This window comes from Salmo salar, chromosome 23 (genome assembly GCF_965601325.2).
Source record: "Salmo salar chromosome 23, fSalSal1, whole genome shotgun sequence".
Lineage (NCBI taxonomy): Eukaryota > Metazoa > Chordata > Actinopteri > Salmoniformes > Salmonidae > Salmo > Salmo salar.
In genome coordinates this window covers 26,996,488-27,010,059 of record NC_138313.1, presented here as the reverse complement: position 1 = coordinate 27,010,059, position 13,572 = coordinate 26,996,488, and the positions used below count along the sequence as shown (strand labels likewise).

Sequence of the window (13,572 nt, the reverse complement as noted above, 5' to 3'; positions counted from 1 at the left end):
TGGCTGGGCCACAAGGACATTGAGACTTGTCCCGAAGCCACTCCTGCGTTGTCTTGGCTGTATGCTTAGGGTCGTTGTCCTGTTGGAAGGTGAACCATTGCCCCAGTCTGAGGTCCTGAGCAGGCTTTCATCAAGGATCTCTCTGTACTTTGCTCCATTCATCTTTGCCTCGATCCTGACGAGTCTCCTGGTCCATGCCGCTGAAAAACATCCCCACACTATGATGCTGCCACCACCATGCTTCACCGTAGGGATGGTGTCAGGTTTCCTCCAGACGTAACGCTTTCAGGGCAAAGAGTTCCATCTTGGTTTCATCAGACCAGAGAATAATGTTTCTCATGGTCAGAGTTCTTTAGGTGCCTTTTGTCTTTTACAGAGTGGCTTCCATCTGGCCACTCTACCATAAAGGCCTGATTGGCAGAGTGCTGCAGAGATGGCTGTCCTTCTGGAAGGTTCTCCCATCTCTACAGAGGAACTCTGGAGCTCTGTCAGAGTGACCATCGGGTTCTTGGTCACCTCCCTGACCAAGTCCCTTCTCCCAACGATTGCTCAGTTTGGTCGGGCAGCCAGCTCTAGGAAAAGTTGACGGTTCCAAACTTCTTCCATTTAAGAATGATGGAGGCCACTGTGTTTTTGGGACCTTATATAGCAAGGTGTGCCATTCCATATCATATCCAATCAATTGAATTTACCACAGGTGGACTCCAATCAAGTTGTAGAAACATCAAGGATGATCAATGGAAACAGGATGCTTTACGTCATTATGGGGTATTGCATGTAGATTGAGAAAACAAAATAATACATTTTAGAACAAGGCTGAAACGTAATAAAATGTGGAAAAAGTGAAGGGGTCTGAATACTTTCCAAATGCACTGCATATTTTGTTTTCCATTTAGCTTTAAAACAAGCAGTATTCTAGGTGCTGAGGAGCATTTTGATTGAATGCAGGATTGTGAACAAATGTAAAACCTGTTGAATTGTGTTTGTAAAAAAAGAAACAGTAGAAGTTCATCTGGATTGTGATTGGTCGTATTTTGTTGGGTTTTCGATACTTTTTCCTGGCTCCCTCTTCCACAGGGTTCATTGGCATCCAGGGCTACTGGAGGGAGGGGACTAGGGGTTGGCCCAAACCTCACTCCATAGAGTCAACACTAACAATGTACTAATGGAGGACATTATCTTAGAAGCATTCTAATGCATATACAGTGGCTTTGGAAAGTATTCAGACCCCTTGACTTTTCCCACATTGTTACATTACAGCCTTATTCTAAAACCTACACACAATACCTAACAAAGTGAACATAGCTTTGTAGCAATTTTTGCAAATGTATTAAATTTAAAACTGTAATACCTTATGTAAATAAGTATTCAGACCCTTTGCTATGAGACTCGAAAATTGAGCTCAGGTGCATCCTGTTTCCATTGATCATTCTTGAGCTGTTTCTACAACTTGATTGGAGTCCACCTGTGGTAAATTCAATTGATTGGACATAACTTGGAAAGGCACACACATGCCTATATAAAGGTCCCACAATTGACAGTGCATGTCAGAGCAAAAACCAAGCCACGAGGTCGAATTAGAGCTTCGAGACAGGATTGTGTCGAAGGCACAGATCTGAGAAAGGGTACAAACAAATTTCTGCAGCATTGAAGGTCCCCAAGAACACAGTGGCCATCATTCTTAAATGGAAGAAGTTTGGAACCACCAAGTCTCTTTCTAGAGTTGCCCGGCCAAACTGAGCAATCGGGGGAGAAGGGCCTTGGTCAGGGAGGTGACCAAGAACCCGATGGTCACTCTGACAGAGCTCCTGTGTGGAGATGGGACAACCTTCCAGAAGGACAATCATTGCAGCACAAGACCAATCAGGCCTTCATGGTAGAGCGGCTAGACTGAAGCCACTCCTCAGTAAAAGGCACGACAGCCCGCTTGGAGTTTGCCAAAAGGCACCTAAAGATTATCAGACCATGAGAAACAAGATCCTCTGGTCTGATGAAATCAATATTTAACTCTTTGGCCTGAATGCCAAGCATCACCATCCCTACGTTGAAGCATGGTGGTGGCAGCATCATGCTGTGGGGATGTTTTTCAGCGGCAGGGACTGGGAGACTAGTCAGGATTGAGGGAAAGATGAATGGAGCAAAGTACAGAGAGATCCTTCATGAAAACCAGCTCCATAGCTCTCAGGACCTCAAACTGGAGGCGAAGGTTCACCTTCCAACAGGACAACAACCCGAAGCACACAGCCAAGACAACGCAGGAGTGGCTTCAGGACAAATCTTAGAATGTCCTTGAATGGGCCAGCCAGAGCCTGGTCTTGAACCCGATCGAACATCTCTGGAGACCTGAAAATAGCTTGAGAGGATCTGCAGAGAAGAAATTCCCCAAATACAGGTATGCCAAGCTTGTAGCATCTCTTACCCAAGAAGACTCAATGCTGTAATCGCTGCCAAAAGGTGCTTCAAAAGTACTGAGTAAATGGTCTTAATACTTATGTAAATGTGATTGCTAATTAAAAAAATTAATTACGTTTCTGTATTGTGTGTAGATTGAGGAAAAATAAAATGTTATCAATTTTAGAATAAAGCTGTAACGTAACAAAATGTGAAGTCAAGGGGTCTGAATATGTCCCGAAGGCACTGTATGACTGACTAACAGTTACTCACTAATTTATAAACAACTGACCAATGTCTAATGACAAGAGATGGTCAAAAATTGATAACCCTTTGACAGAGGGTTACTTTGTAACACATGAATGATAACCAAGCCCTGACATCACAATTTCCCACTCAATGATTTGCTGATTTCACTGCTTGCTAAATACCATGATTTTAAGTGTTTGATATCTCTGCATCTTTACTTCCTTCTTGATGTTGTACCCTTTCTTTCTAAAAGTGGAAGACCGTAACGTGTCTATAGTAACTAGATGTACTTTGATTACATTATGAAAAACGATAGATCAGATGTGCTTGTGTTTTAAAGAGACAAAGGAAACGTCTTACAATCCCCCTTTGACAGAGTAGTTTGTAAATGTTGTGTATAACGGTGTACTACGATGGTCTCATTTGTATTTCTGTATACACTTTGGTTATCCTGTTATATCTGGGTTTTATAAACCACGTTTATTTTTAAAACTGTCACCCTGGCTCTGGCTTTTTTATTTGTTCCATTCCATAATAATACAAAAAAACTTGTCTGTACCGAGATCTCCTAACGTTGAACATAAACATACTCGGGTGAGGATTTTTTTTGCAAGTTCTTTGGAAGTAAAGTACAGATGCAATGTTGCACTCCCATACCGTAGCTTCTTCAGCCCAACACAATCAAATGAAAGAAAAGACCAGGCTTTTCCAGGCCGTTTAAGAATTCACAACTAGGTTGTTTATTTTCATGATAAGTGACAGGATAAATGTTATACATTCTTTTTTTAACACTGATTTTGTTTATTTTAGTATGCAAAATGATAGTCAAGATTTGGTGAAATCATGAATATGATACATAATTCCAAATGTTCCGTAAAATTAAACACAATTGAATCAATCGTGCACACTCGTCACCCTGGCAATCATCCATTTTTACATTAGTCACAAGACAAAAAGAAAATGACACGAAAAAAAGAATGTCAAGAATTGGCTGCCAGCAAACACTTAGATCCATGTAAATGTTAAATTTCATTCATCATTTTCATGTAAATGCATATATAAAATGTGTACAGTTGTATATGCACATACAGTAATGCAATTACTTAAGTTGAGCTTACTGTACAAAAGACATGAGTATGACACTTTTTTCCCTAATCATTTCTCCCAGTACTTCAGTATAAACATATACAAACAAACAAAGGCCCTCTGGCTTCAGAAGCTAAAAACTACAACGGACTTATAAAAAGAGACATTCACATTTCTGAAACAAACTCAATGATTTTAATCTCCCGTCCCTCTGCCTGCACTGCTGACTGTGTGAACAGAGAAGCAACATGGGTGAGTCAGGTGAAGATCTCCTGTGTTCCGTGCTGGATTCCCCCAGGATGCCCCTGTCTCTCAGTCTCTCTCCATGTGTGTGTAGTGAGTGTGTGTGGCCTCTACGGAGAGGGGGGTTTCCTACTGTAATGCACCTGGTATCTGTTGACAGGCAGCCCTTTGACCTGTGTGTTGAGGCAGGTGGTCTTGCACGGAATCATGTCCTCCTCCTCCTCGCCTATCAGCCAGTCGTGGACGGAGCGCTCGGCCGCCGGGGTCACGTGCTCCACCAGCCAGCCCTGGTGCCACTTGTCAAAGCGCTCGTGCTGGTTCACAGCAACCCTGTGCTGGGACTGGGGGAGAGAGACAGAGGGGAAGAGTTAGTCACTGTCAGACCAACAGACAGTGCCTTAAAAGGGACAACATTCCACAGCGGAAGCACTGGATGACGAGTGCCATGGCGATGTCTAACTGATGCCAAAACAAGACATAACACTTTAAACATGTTGGAAGCAGCTATAACTATAAATACCTTTATATCATCTTGGCCCTCTAGTTCAATGCCCACCTTAACTTCTCTTCAACTAAAAACACACATTCAATCCCAGACATAAATTGGTCGTAGCTACCTTCCTGGCTTTAACCAGCGCTCCCCGGCGGTACATGTAGTCCTCAGAGTTCATGACGAACACCATCTTGTGGGTGTTGAGTTTAAAGCGGCAGTCCAGACTGCCAGCACTCTCCACTCCCAGCTGCCTGTGCCACTCCCGTCTGCAGCGCATCGCCTCCACCTGCCGCACCTGCCAGCGTCTGAAGTGCCTCAGGTTCCTACACGCACACACACACACGGGACAGTCAGAGTATATCAGAGGGAAAATACTGTGGTTCAGAAGGGACAGTAATATTCAAATCAGAGCCTGATATGCTAGGACTCATTTTGTGTTTGGCTGTTATGGCAAGCAGAAACGATCTATCTGCACTGCAGTGCTTTTGACAGCCATTAGTTAAGACAGTGAAATTAGAAAATGTGAAAACACTGGATTGCCGTGTAATGTCTCAGGAATTCATGTGGCATCATATGATGGTCAATATATGGACATCACAACCAAAGTTAATTGAGTGAATCTCTCACTTACCTGGGCAAAAATACCGGTTTGAAAAAGTAGCCTTCGTTCTGCGAGCAAAGCGTTGACCCTGTCCCTACAAACTGTTCCATATAGCTGGACAGGCACTGGACAGGGAGAGAGATGTGTCAATATCAAAACAATGCCATTTCAAAGCACTAAACTGAGATTAAATTACAAAAGGCCATAAACTCAATCATAAGCTAAGCTTGATGAGTTGGTTATTTCAAATCAGCTGTGTAGTTCTAGAGCAAAAACCAAAATGTGCACCCAGGGGGGAGTTTGGGAAACCCTGCTTTAGGGCAGTGGTATTTAAACTATTTAGCGGGGACCCCAATTTTTTCCACCAGATTTTCAGGGGACCCTACTTTTTTTGCTATAATTTCTCACGACCCCACCAAAACAGAATGACATCCTTAAAACCTGTATATTTTTACATCAAGAAATAACCTTCAATTTATTACATTTTAATCTCTCATCAAAATAAATCAATTAATGTACTTTATCACATTTTATTTTTTAAATGATCTTTCTCAAAAACATTTGTATATTGTCCCATACAATAATCTGTACTCTTAATTTTTGGTTCCGGCAACTGAAGACCTATTGAGACATCAAGTCAATTTTTGGGGGGGTGACCCCACTGCCGTTCCCAACCCCAACTTTGAATACCACTACTTTAGGGCACAGCAGGTTGCCATACAAGGCCAGTCTACGTTCATGCCCAAAGGGAATACTATGACATTCTAAAAGGTGCTAACAGTGCGACTGTCCGTAGGATTCTTTACCTGTACATCCAATGGATCATCAGCCTGGGCCTCCTCTGTGTCCAGCAGCTCAATGGTCAAGGTCACCTGGCCTTGGTTCTGAATGAACATTACCTACAAAATAATTCACATCCCAGCAAGCCATTAAACATCAATGATCAACACAACGGTTTCAGAATGCACAAAATCTCTGTTACAATAAGCAGCAGCTGAACTCCTACCAACTATGAGCAAAACCATCCCGTTTCAACCAAGTCAAATATACACCCCCGAAAAAGCACAGAATTCAATAGAAAATCTCTTCAAATATACAAGGCTCAGCGTTTGTCCCCCCAGGGCAAGCCGTTACCTTAAAGCAGTTCTCCTCAGCCATGACCCTCTCCGACTTCCACTGGTAGCTGGTCTCCCAGGCCGTTCTCACACACTGGGACGACAGGTTAGCCCCCGCCGCGCCCCTCTTCCTCTCGGCCAGGTACAGCTCAGCCACCTGCAGACACACCTCGTCACTCACCAGGTGCTGCAGCTGCAGGAAGAGAGAGAGAAATGACACGTCAATCTAGCGAAGGGAAAACCTACATGCATTCTGAGAACAGTCAAAACACCTCAGGATCGCTATATTCTTGAGGTAAAGACTGAATAGGTAGTTAACGGATATGCATCTGGTTCTGTAGATTATTAATGAAAACTGGCAACTCGAGAGACACCACTGACCTGTCTAATGAGGTTCTGGATGAGCTTGTCGATGGTGAAGCCAATGTAGGCGTGGATGGTGAACATCTCCCGCAATGTGTCCTCGTACTGTGTGGACTCCAGGTTCCCATCCAGAAGACTGCGCACCATATCCAGGAACGCTGGGTAGTACTCCTCCAGTTCTACCTCACCTGTAGAGCAAGTTCACAGGTCATTGAACAGACACTAGCTAGCTACAAAAAAACATGGCAAACTTACATTTACATTTTAGTCATTTAGCAGACGCTCTTATCCAGAGCGACTTACAGTAGCGAATACATATATTTCATACTCTTTTTTTTGTACTATAAATTTGATTACAGCCTAATGTTCCCTCTCCTGTACACAGATACACAAACAAATGCAGGCTACTAAATATGAAGGATGTTAGATCTCAGAGGTTCTTACTGGGCTGTTTGAGGCGGAGCTCCATGGCCAGGTCGCGGCCCTCGGCCATCAGAAGCCTCTCGCGGTTCTGCTCTGCACGGTGCTCCAGCAGTTGCCTCTCCGCCTGCCGGTACACCCTCAGCAGCCGCTGGCACAGGGTCTGGTGCAGCCGCAGGAAGAAGTACCAGTTGTTGTTGACGAAGAACAGGTTGTAGACTCCGTCTAGCTCCTTCTGGTGCTCTGCCTCAGGGTCTCTCAGGTCCACCTTCTCCCCTCCCTCTGGAGCCAGGCTATGGGACGAGGCTACACCAAGCTCCACTGTCTGAGGAGAGGTGCAGCGCCGCCGCCTCGACTCCCCGTTCAGCTGCTGATGCTGAGGTTGTTGCTGACTGCCTGATGTTGCTACGGCTCCTGGTATACCGCCACATCCTCCTCCCCGGTCTCCTCTCTCCTCCACCTCCTCGTCCGTCCACTCCTCCGTCTCGCTAAGCTCGCCGCGGCGGGAGAAGAAGAGGTCGGGGACAAAGTGCTGTATGATGCGCTTGATGTGGTCCTTGTCGTCCTTGTGGATGGTGGGCTGGCGTTTGACGTGGTAGATGATGAGAGAGGCGGCGTCCTCCAGGATCTGCTTGTCCTCGTAGGTGAACACCATGTGGGGATCGCTGACCGCTGGCGCGCTGCTCCCGTCACGCCCCTGCTGGACCACGCCCCCCTCCTCTGTGCTCTGCTCCTGACGCTGAGGGGGACAAACGCACAGGTTAGACAACACAGGAGAACATCTTCTTTCTAAAGAACCTTTGATGGATCGGTTGGGCGACTACAAATGAAGTAGATTGAGTCGGAGTACTCACCTCATCATAAACACTTTCAATCTCATTGAGCAGGCTCTTGGATCGGAGGGCCTTCATGTCATTCTGCTTGAAGTTGACCCCCTGGTGGTCCAGGGACTTGAGGTAGGCCTTCTCATACTGCTCCCTCCAGATCTTGTTGAAGCCCTGCTGGGCTTCTCTCCACTCCTCCTCCTTCGCTTTCAATCTACAGACACAGCAGAGAGGACATCGAAGAATTAACACACACAGAGAGATTCACATTGGTCATTGGTCAAGTAATTTGGGTCAAATCTCTGCATGTGTACGTGTGTGTACCCTGACCTCTTGAGCACCACAGGCACGGCAGTAGCAGGGCTCCTCTTCAGCCCCTCTATAATCTCAGGGGCCTTGTCGCCGTAGATACGGTAGATGGCTCGGCGCTGGATGACCTCAGATGTGCCTCCCAGACAATCGTCCAGACGGAAGCGGTCCTGGTCCTCAGGCGACAGACGGGACAGCTTCTTCTGAACGCTCTCCAGGACCCGGATGGTGGCCAGGTTAGTCTCCAGGACCACATCCAACTGGAGGAAACAGGAAAATAACTGAGAAAATGTTTCTGGAACAAGGTCCTCAAAAGGTGATTCTGCAGTGATGCTCTGGGTAGATAAGGGAGAATAGTCTGTTTGCATGTAGTTGGTGGCTGTAGTAGTACTTTTGATATCTCGGCTTACTTACCTCAAACCTTTCGTCCTCACAGCGATGAAGCTGCTCCTCGTATGGGGTTTTCTTTGAGCTCACAAACGTAGAGTCCTCCGACCACGAGGGGAAAGAAACCCAGGTGTCATTCAGCACCTGGAAATACACGATTTTGGTTTTACTTTTAATTTTCCACACAACTGAGAACATTATCATTGATGCCAACCAGGACTTGTTGATGGGCGAAAAACAAAAAAGGACACAAAATTCTGATTGATCTTCAATAATTACCCCATCATCAACCTTCTGATACAGATATCAAGATAAAAGCACTGAATAAGCGTTAGCTAAGTTTAACTCTGAATAAATGTGGAAAATCACAAGGCCCTGGCATGCAGCAGCTCAAACAAAACATGCATGGAAGTAGATTCACAACTATTGGAGAAATAGTTACAACTTTGTAGTGTCTCCTACTAGATTCAAAAAAGGGCTAAACACTTGAAATAGAAATCAGATGTGCTGGAATGGCAAAAAAAAAAAAATATATATATATATATATATACACACACACACAAACACACAAAACTCCTTTCATTTATGAGCACCTCTTTGCAGATAGCAGTGCGACCGCTGCACTTGGGCTGCTGGTAAGTCTTGGGTAGTGCTCTGTAGCTGGATCCCAGGCGCTTGCAAGAGGCATAGTCAACCTCCCTGCCCCCACCTCCTTCCATGTATCGGTCTGACAGGCCAGACACTGAATGAGAGAGCTCTTTGTCCCCCAGAAAAGACTTGAACTGGGTATATAGCTCTGGAAACTTCCTGGAGGAAATAATGAACATGTTCAAATTAATGAATGGCTCAAGAGGAGACTTGGCAAAACATACTGCCTTCCATACAGTACAATAATATCATTATGCATTTATTTACTGAGAAAGACATCAGTGACTGTTCTCTCTGAAACCTCCCATGGTCCAATGCAAGCTCCCACGATCCACTTACCCTAGAAAGGGAGTGACAAGCTGCAGCAGCTCTGCTCCCGAAACCACTTCCTGGTTAAACAAAGCAATACAGCGGAGGAAGTTCTCGTATACCTCCCGACTCTTGAAGAAACGGCGAAGCTGGAACAAATCAAAACATTATTATCGTCATTGGTGACCAAGGCTTTCATGATATTTGTCACAGCCAAAACACATTATGGAATAATTCCAACGCAGACACCTAGGCATTACCTTGTCAAAAAATGTGAACTCCCGCAAGACTCCATGCTTCCCAACTGAGGCAAAGGACTGGTCTTTGGAGCATGAAAACTTCATCTTTTTCTAAAAACAAAAAAACATAACCAATCACATACAGTATAGGTCTTCTAGGAAAATGGTGACGTGTATAAATGTGTGATTAAGTCCAGACCTTGAGCAGTGGTGTCATGTGAGGCAGCAGCATGGGCCTGGGTCTCTTCTTGCTCTGTTTGCTCATGTCCTCGTCCTCTGCCCTCTTCAGATGGTCTTTCCCAGTCAGGGGGCTGCCAGTGAACTGAAAGGACACAATATAGAAACACAAATTGCACTGAAAGTGAACTGATCACAGAAAATGACCATGGGCAGTATGCTCTCAGAAAGGGGAAAATACTGACCAGTGATCTCTTAGCATCTGGTAAGAACTGTCCAAACTCAGCCAGTAAGTCCTCTTGGCCTTTGAAGAGGCTGGCCACTTTTGAGAAAACTTCATCCTCTGTCATTCCACTACTACCATGACCCCGGCTCTCCTTGACCTCAAGCTGCTCCTTCTGAAAAGACAAAAACAGACAATTATTCCATCGGAGAAACCATGATATGATACACACTAATCTGCTACAATTTAAAGTAGCCTTGATGCTAGCAAACAACTTAACTTTAAGCAGACTTCACTTTATATCAAACTAATATATTGTTTTCAATTGACAGAAAAACAAATCAATTACCATATTGATGACACAGTGTACCTGGTAAGTGTGTAGTATCTCAAGGAAGGATCTGTAGATCTCTGGATGGTCTAGGAAGCGGTTTTTGATTTTGTTGACATAGCTGATAGCACTGTCAAATTCTACTGGGCTGGGCTCTGAGGCAGGGGGGGACACTGAGGAGGACTGTGGTTGGGATGGGCTCTCTCTGCTGGGGAGTGGCAAGGACAGTCTACTGGGAGGCTCTGGGGGCCCTGAGGATGAGTAGATGCTTTCAGGTGATGCCACAGCTTCACTTTGGGCAGATCCAACTTCAGCAACAGATGAGCCTGTGGCACTCACAGCAGGGCTTGCCATACTCTTCCCCTGACCTGGGGACACCTACCAAAGAAAAAGGGGCACTTATTAACATAAATTAACTTCACAACATCCATCATAAGAGCACCTTCATGTGTGACCATTTTAATCTGCTATGGTGGAAAGGTTGTGGCAAACTCCACTTATATATAGGCCTACTACCAGCACTTGGTATAATGGTTGATTAATAAAATCGGGTTACAAGTGTTGTGCATAGGCAGCCAGTATTAGAGTTTTATGCAAACCAAATCAATACACATTTAGAGGGACCCACCTGGGCAGAGAATGGGGACTGAAGGAAAACTATGCCATTCTTGGGAATCTCTATCCGATACCCTGGGGGCAGGAAGGCATTGAATCCTAAGACGAGGTCCGGGTGCCCGTGGAAGAGCTGAGACACACGATTTATAACACCCGGTGTGTCAATGCTATGAAGGAGAGAAAGATTTTAGGCAAATTTCATAGGGACAGAGGAAGTGACCTTAAATGAGATGGCATTAAGAAAATCTGCTTCCCAACTTAATTTAAGAGTAACTTCAACAGTATAAAAAAAATATGCATGAAAATCTGCTTCTCAACATAATTTAAGAGTAACTTCAATAGTATAAAAAATATATATGTATCAAGAAATGGCAAACGGAAATGCTATACCTTTGTGATTTGAATTCTTTCATTATGTCAAGAAATTTGTTGTATATTCCAGGGTCATTCCCAAATCGTATTTTCACTTGGTCCAGGTATGATAGTGCATCTTCAACCTTAAGGTAAAGACAATGGTGTGAAACCAAATGAAAACTCATTAGAAGATATAAAAATGTTTTTTTATTTCCAGAAGGTGCTAGATTTAAAGGGGTCCAGGTTAAAGACCGATCATCAACAAGAATGCTAGTGTGTGAGTGATTGTATCACTGTTATTACACATTCACAAACAGGGGCAAATGAGTTATGTTGCTCCTCAATGAAGTCATTAGCTGAACAACTTATGGTATGAGATCTTCAACATAACTCATTTAGCTATCCATCCAACTCCCTATCACTATTTGTAGTTACACTGCAAACAATAAGCAGTTAACTAGCCTGAGCAAGAGATTACATTTTTGGGGGGGCTGTCTTAGCTATATCACATCCGAACACCTAGGACGCATTGTAACGTTAGCTAAAATCTGGTCAACAAGGTAAACGTAGTTAAACTGCATGGTTAACGTTAGCTTGCTAACAAAACCGATGGTTCTGTGCGGCATATGATCATCGATTTTAAAATCAGCAATACGAATAAACAATACAATAGCTAACGTTAGCATGGCGTATTGAGAAAACCCTACTCATAAACTAGCTGGCAAGTTATCAAACGAGTAACGTTACTGTATGTTGGCTAACGTTAGTTAGTTGTCGGATTACAAACTAGCTAGCAAGCAATAGCGCGTATTTAAAGACAGGTCTCCCATTTTGTGCCAACAAACACCATCCCATTCTAGACAACTTAAATGTGACTTTTTTTCTGGCATTGCGGGCAGAAAATGTGAACAAGGAACTTCAGATGCCCAAAGTTATCCGACAATGGAAAGTAGCTAACTAACCAGCCAAAGCAACTAACCTAGCTATATATGTTATACTGTGCTGTATCTGGATGACCCAATGAATGATTATTAAAATCGTGTCTAATGCAATTGAGGAATCCAAGTTATCTGGTGAGTTAACCTACACTAAAGTACTGTTCATGCGACATTCTATTCAGAACCCCTTCATGATTGATTATCTAGCTAACGTTAACTCATGAGCATGAAGAGAAAGACAATATCTGACGAACACAAAATGGTTCTGAGGAAGACTTTTCCCTTTTTGTTCCCGTCTCTTACCTTCAGTTTTTGAAAGTGCTGTTGTTGCACTTGCTTTTGTACAACATAGGCCTTGTCTTGAATTTGGTTTATTTGCTTCGTGTTGCTGTGTGCCTGAATTTTCGCCATGATCCCGGAGATAGTAACAGACATACAGCCACTACTACTTGGTTGATTATACGCTTTGGTATCTGGTTGTTGGCTAGCCGACAAAAATCTTGCCTTCGTCGGGAAGCTAGCTAGCAACGCTTAGTTGGCTAGCTAGCTAGTAGATAACGTTAGCCAGCAAGCAAAATAAGGAAAATCCAGCCAAGTAACAATGATGGGAATAAGCTACGACTCGATGCGACTTTGATTAAAAGCCATTATCGGTCCAACAAGTAACTACTGCTGTTACGCTGTCAGAGTGAAGCCTCTGAAAAAAGCTTTGAGACAATGGTTGCTGATTATGATATTTTAAATAAACTATTGCCTGTCTCTTTAAATTCGGCGGCAGCTGTGCAGCCAGTCTTGGCGTCCGGAAGCAGAGACGGAATAAGTAGCGAGACACCCCACTCCCTCATTTTTTCTGGATACATTACCGTCAAGGAACTAAACCGAGCAGACACAGCTGCTATTGCATTGTTGACTATGGAAGAACCACCCCATTAAGCAGAACGGAACTGATCATTTTTTTCATAGGCAAACGGCCTGAGTAAAAACTCTTTATTTATCCACCATCTTTGTCCGGAAACACAGTCGATCAGAGAAATTCCAATGCGCAGACGCATGGAGAAACGGGTGGAGCTTCACTAGCAAAGTAGGGATTTTTCTCCATCCTCCTTACAACAGTACAGTCCTTGTTCAATTTTCACACTGACTGGAGGAAACCTTTTTACAGAAGTGTATACACGCGCAAGCAGAACTTGAATTTTTACGAATGCGTTTACTTGCATAGTTTAAGATGTGAGCACAGAATTTGACTGCCTGCCACTC

At 44.0% G+C, this 13,572-nt stretch overlaps 1 protein-coding gene across 2 annotated transcripts; it reads right to left on the bottom strand.

Moving 5' to 3' along the window:
* Nucleotides 1-3,356: 3,356 nt before the first annotated feature.
* Nucleotides 3,357-13,343, bottom strand: LOC106584312 (paired amphipathic helix protein Sin3b). Of its 2 annotated transcripts, none has more exons than XM_014169419.3 (19): nucleotides 12,619-13,343; nucleotides 11,414-11,520; nucleotides 11,037-11,190; nucleotides 10,427-10,786; nucleotides 10,100-10,252; nucleotides 9,877-9,999; nucleotides 9,699-9,788; nucleotides 9,469-9,587; nucleotides 9,075-9,288; nucleotides 8,509-8,625; nucleotides 8,116-8,354; nucleotides 7,816-7,999; nucleotides 6,986-7,700; nucleotides 6,560-6,729; nucleotides 6,198-6,371; nucleotides 5,870-5,962; nucleotides 5,094-5,188; nucleotides 4,587-4,785; nucleotides 3,357-4,310 (listed from the first exon to the last, which is right to left on the bottom strand). In XM_014169419.3, the coding sequence occupies exons 1-19, from the start codon at nucleotides 12,748-12,750 to the stop codon at nucleotides 4,080-4,082; spliced, it is 3,669 nt and encodes a 1,222-aa protein (XP_014024894.3). In that variant the 5' UTR covers nucleotides 12,751-13,343; the 3' UTR covers nucleotides 3,357-4,079. The 2 variants fall into 2 exon arrangements, with proteins under 2 accessions (XP_014024894.3, XP_014024895.3); XM_014169420.3 differs by having other exon boundaries at nucleotides 10,448-10,786.
* Nucleotides 13,344-13,572: the final 229 nt, after the last annotated feature.